Here is a 5,415-nt window from a genome sequence, read left to right on the forward strand (position 1 = left end):
GAATCTTTTCTGAATCAATTCAGAGAGCTTTGAATCAATTCAAACTTTTTAATTGGTCTCCTGATTCAATTCAGATTTGGTATTTTGGCCGCCAAATCTGGCCGAACTTCCTCTAAATAGAATCAGCACTTGAAGCTTCACACAGCCCTAATATCCACACTTTAAACAGACATTCCAGTATGTCAGCTTTAATCTGTTAACAACTTGCATCAGCAGAAACATGTAAGCCTTCCAAGCCAAGCTGCAGAAAGCAAGCTTAGGTGTTTGCTGATTAGTTCTGTATAAGCAGAATGGGAATGAGCAGAGCCTAATGGGTGATAGATGGTAGACGGCTGAAGACGATATTCTCGCCATTTTATACACTGCTCCGTGCTTGTCCTTTATAGCATCTGATGAAGTGAGTTCAAGCTTAAGCAAGCTTATGCTATATATTTAGTCTATAAAGTGGAACTCTACCTCACCTTCTGAAGATGATACTGCATGTGGTAATTTAGGAACAAATGGTAATTTGGGAACAGAAAGAATCAAGAAGTCCACTGTGTTGGAGAGAAGATAAGGCATCATAAATACAGTCAGCTGTATTAGGTAATCAAGTAGATTAAAGAGAAGAGCAAGCCAGGTGGTATCACCCATGTAGCCTGATCCCCTCCCAGGTTTTACTGGTTCTGCTGCCAGAGGAAGGGTCTAGCCCCAGTCTTTGAAGCCATCAATGCCTCCAGCCAAACCAGAGACCACCAGGTGTAGACATCCAGCAAAATCTGATATTGATAATTAACTATCCATAAGTGTCTAAGTATCAGTAGTCAACCATTTTCAAGTTTTCCTGAGATGTATTTTGCATGCCATATTGGAACACAGTAAAGATCAAAGAAGTAAAGTGATTTTTGACATTTATAATGAAAAAAGTGTATTACAAAAATTCCAAGTGCCAACTGCACACACTCTGGCTCACCATATGAGAAGTATATGGTTATACAAATAATGCTTAATGAACAGTTTCAAATTCAGTGTTTGCCATATAAGAATGACATGATTATGACAGTCAAAGATTTATGCTTTGCACTCTGACACATACTCATAATAGTAAACAGTTCTGCAAAATGCATGGGCGACTCGTGCCTCTTGAGTCAGGAGGGGTACGTTGGAGAGAATGAAGCTCCATCAATGAAGCTGATATTTCCCCTATATTTTTCTTAGATTTTTCAAATTAAGAAGATCATATCTATGGTGGACCTACTACCTCTGAAGCTGCACTGTGACTCAAAGTAAACATGGTCAGTAAAGATCTGAAGTCTTCTGAGTACCACCCAGGCAATGATCTTTCTAACAAGGCTTAATAATGAAATACCACAACAGCTTTTGCAACCACTGTGGTTGCTTTTATTCTTGTACATAGTGACTATAGGAGCATCTTGCATATCTTGTGCTACTGTCCCTACTGTCCAGCAGTGGGTAAGAATCTTGTATAGGTGGGGAAGAACCACAGGTTCCCACCCTTGATCACTTCCAAAAGAATGACATCTTCTTCTAGGGCTTTAGCAGTGACCAGATTGTCTATGGCCTTACTTAGGTACTCACCAGTTGTAATATCATCAAACTCTACAAGGACAGACAAGAATTCCCAATAGATTTAAGTGTTGTGTCAGTGATATCACTTTGCCTTAAACAGAAGCTCTAATAACAGAGGCAGAAAGAGAAGAGTATCAAGAAGTGATGCTATAGATGTTTACTGGATTTTATTTTTGTTCAAGGTAAGCAGATTTTATCACTGCTTAAAAAAAAAATCTTCCAAAGATATAGGAACATTTTTAAATCTTCCAGGCCAGAGCTTTCGGTTTGCATCTCATATCTCAATATCTTTATTGGAAAATCTAGAGGTATGCATGATATTAATGTGGTGGCCACAGTTTGTATAATTTACTTTGGAAACATGCGTGTTTGTTTATGCTTTCCCAGGGGCAAATAAAATCAGTTGCCAAAAACAGTGAACACAGGTTACCATTTTCTCAATAGCTTGCTGGTCAGCCTCTTACAGTTTAAATGTGTATTAATGTTACTTCCCATGTAACAAATGTAATTTTTTTAGATGTACCAGAGTCTCTTAGGCAACAATCTAAATAAATCAGGAAAAGATTTTAGTCTTCTTCTAAGACAAGCTAAACAGCATTTACGCCAGTTTTAGCACTGAAATAGCCTACCTCATGCAGAAGCCACAAAACCACTTAGGTGTCTAGAATGGGGTGCACTTTCACTTTGACCTGTAAAAGTCCCTGGCAACTTTATATAGACTTCTGTGCCTTCTCAGAAGTTAGAGTGGTCACCTAGATGTCTAATTCCCACAGTCCATCATACAAGATGTCTGCATATCACTCAACTTCCAAATCAAACCTACAGTTCTGGTCTAAATCTTCCAGGTCTTCAGTAGTGTTTGATCAGACAACCCTAGAGACAACTTCACCATCCTCCACCTACTATGTCAGCCATGGTGAATGAAGACATAAATAAGGAACTCCTAAAACAAACTTCCTGGAACCTATTAGCAGGTCAGTCTAAATACTGGGTCCTTAGATGCTGAACATACATTACCCACAATAATACAGAAAAAGAAAGAAGGAGAGGGTTGTGAGAAATGATCAGGTTTAAATAGACATGTGAGAGCAGAGACAAATTCAGTGGTTATTATGGATGTTGTAAAATTGCACTATCACGTCTTGATAATATGATTGGGAGATTACAAGTTGATAAAATAGTGAGATGCACATCCTATCCACATTCAGAGCCATATTTGCTTGCTTTATACACAGATATTTCAGTGTGTGTGTGTGTGTGCGCGCGCACGTGCACATACATGCACACGCACACACACAGAAAGAGAAAACCCAGCTCCACCTTCTAGATCTATTTAGGTTCAACTGTATACTGCCACTATACAGTTCCAGAGTCTATGTTGATTTATAGCTGCTGAGGACTGAACCTGTACATTTGAAGTGGCTGTGCATGTGTAAGCAAACAGAAATTGAGAAGCGAATCAGGTTCTGTGCTTTTCACATGTAATATTCAGAGTAGTTAATTGAGGACAAATTACAAGGTCATTTTATGCCCCCAGTTAGCCCTAAGCATCTTCACTGAACACTATTCTGAAAAAAAGGTGATGAAGAATGAAAAGGAAAATGTTCTTACTTTCTATTAGTTATGCATTATCAATAAATTTTATAAGCCCTGGCATATGTTTGTTCATGTATTTGTTAGATAGAGTGCATGCTTCATGAACTATGCTTATTTTTTTAAATTACTGAGTTTCCTTCTTAAAATTAAACATATTTTATAAAATATTATTAACAATGCACCTGATTTATTAGATGAGTCCTGTTCTGCTGCTTGACTGAATTGTGATGGATTACATGAATGCTTATTTTTCCTATTATTGGAACATAAATCTGTATTGTAGTTGGTCCCCCGAAAGTCAGATCTTATTCTTTTGTTTTGGATTGCTTCTGGATTTATAGGCAGGTCATTCTTTGCATTTCTTTCTTCTTCGCTTTTTTCAGTGCAGCACCTTCCAGTATTTTGTGCTCCACCTACTCCAACAGTCATTCCCTCATCTGCTTGTAGAACAAATATATATCAGAATATCTGTGGTACACCAGTTATGAATTTCTGAAACATTATGTCTATTAACTGATATTGAAACTTAATGATAAAGTGTTTATGATGTCTAGGCAACGTAGAATAGTCTAAAGTTCTAGAAGTATTCTTCTATTACAACATTTTACTCAGTCTCCACTGTACTCTTCTTGGCTAAGACTGAATTAACAAAAGTTCAAATATTCCTCTAAAAAAAGTGGTGGTTTTATTCCAGCTTTAGCAAAGCTAGATTGTTCAAGAATTTAATTGTAAAGAATGTAATCAATACCAGTGTTACTGTTATATTTTGATAGTTAAAAGTAATGGAGGCCAGGATACAATCAATTAGTTTTGAAATGATGTTGCAGTCATGATAGCCCAGAAAACGTGAGGGGCTTAGATATTTTTCAGGTGATCTCTTTTATTGAACCAGCTGTATAGAGAGATCTTAGATTAGGCTTCCTCAGGTCTGGAAAAGGAGCAGACAGCTTGAGCTCAGTAAATTGGCTTGTACAACCCTCCCCCATTCCTCTAAGCAGACTGTTTCTATTTACATAGAGAGTTTTACACAGACCTTTGTTCTGCCTGTTACTTAAGTCAAGCTGTGTCTCCTTCTTTACTAGAACTAAGGAACAGTACATAACTAAGGGTCAGGGGTGTGCAATTCAGGCAACTGACCTGGGCATCAACTTGGGCTAGGGACAGACATTAATTGACTCAATCTTTGCATGTTAGTCTAACCTGCCTAGGGTGAACCAGTTTGCAATTGCACAGACATTCACTCTGGACTGAGGAAATGCAAGCACATGCCTGCAGCGGCTTAGGCTAGAAGCTGCAGTGTGGGGGGTGGGAGTGCTAGAGCAGCCTTCTCATCCCTTCCACAGTGCTGAGATGCAGGGGGATATGGCCAGGCCCTAGCAAGACACTCTGATTAGGGAGGAGTGTAAACCCCCACCCTGCTTGCACTTTTCCAGGCTTTTCCCCACTCGCTGTTCAAGAGGAGTATTGCCAGACCTCAGCACCTGGCTAGCACTCTGAGACAAAGGGAGGGTGTGAAGTGCATGCATCTGTTGATGATACTGAGCTTTTCATCCTGTCTGCAAACCTGACAGGCAAGAGAGCCAGCAGGAGGCCGATAGCACAGTGTTTATCCGTCCATCACCAAAATAAAAGCCTCTCACATTAGTTCAAGCTCTTCTAAAACAGCTTTTTGCAAGGAAGGAATGGAGGAACATTACCAGCTGACTTGTTGATTAGTCCCAAAAAGCCCTAAGCGGATACTGTTCTGTTTGCCTGTCCCAATGAAATTGGCGATACACACACAGATTAGCTAGCATACCACATGCCTAGGGTCCACGGGGCTGGGGTTCATGCTGTGGAAGATGAGAGGAAGGGGGGGAACCCTGCTTGAGCAGCAAGCAGCAACGGGGGGCAGGGAGAAGCCAGGCAGACCCTGCTGTGCCTTCAGTCTCTGCCAGAGCTCTGGATAGGGATCAAAGGGGTGGGGCCAGCCCTGTTCTCTGGAGTAGACAGCTCAGCCCAGGGCTGCAAACATCTGGGATGCTGGGGGACTCTGAATTGGAAAAGATTTTGAGAGCTTCGATGATTCAGGCAGTCCCTGCTGGCTGCAGCAGGGAGCTGAAGCCAGACTAGAAGCTGGTATGTAGGGGCACAGGAGGGGGGACTGGAGGGGAGGGAACCATGGGGGGATCCCTATCAGGCCCTATCCCCTGCCTGGTACCCCAGCCCCCTGACCCCCACCCACTCCCCAACCCCACCATGGTTGCCCTG

The 5,415-nt window shown here is 41.1% G+C and overlaps 1 protein-coding gene across 1 annotated transcript in view; it reads right to left on the reverse strand.

The window, feature by feature from the left end:
* Positions 1-5,415, reverse strand: part of LOC109298112 (putative ankyrin repeat domain-containing protein 31) — a 91,080-nt gene that overhangs the window by 80,319 nt on the left and 5,346 nt on the right. The window contains exon 3 of the mRNA XM_019518244.1: positions 1,495-1,599. Within this exon, the coding sequence (XP_019373789.1) occupies positions 1,495-1,599 (105 nt within the window). The remainder of the gene's footprint in view (positions 1-1,494; positions 1,600-5,415) is intronic.

The sequence above is a fragment of the Gavialis gangeticus genome, unplaced genomic scaffold (genome assembly GCF_001723915.1).
Source record: "Gavialis gangeticus isolate Ggan-Ray unplaced genomic scaffold, GavGan_comp1, whole genome shotgun sequence".
Taxonomy (NCBI): Eukaryota; Metazoa; Chordata; order Crocodylia; family Gavialidae; genus Gavialis; species Gavialis gangeticus.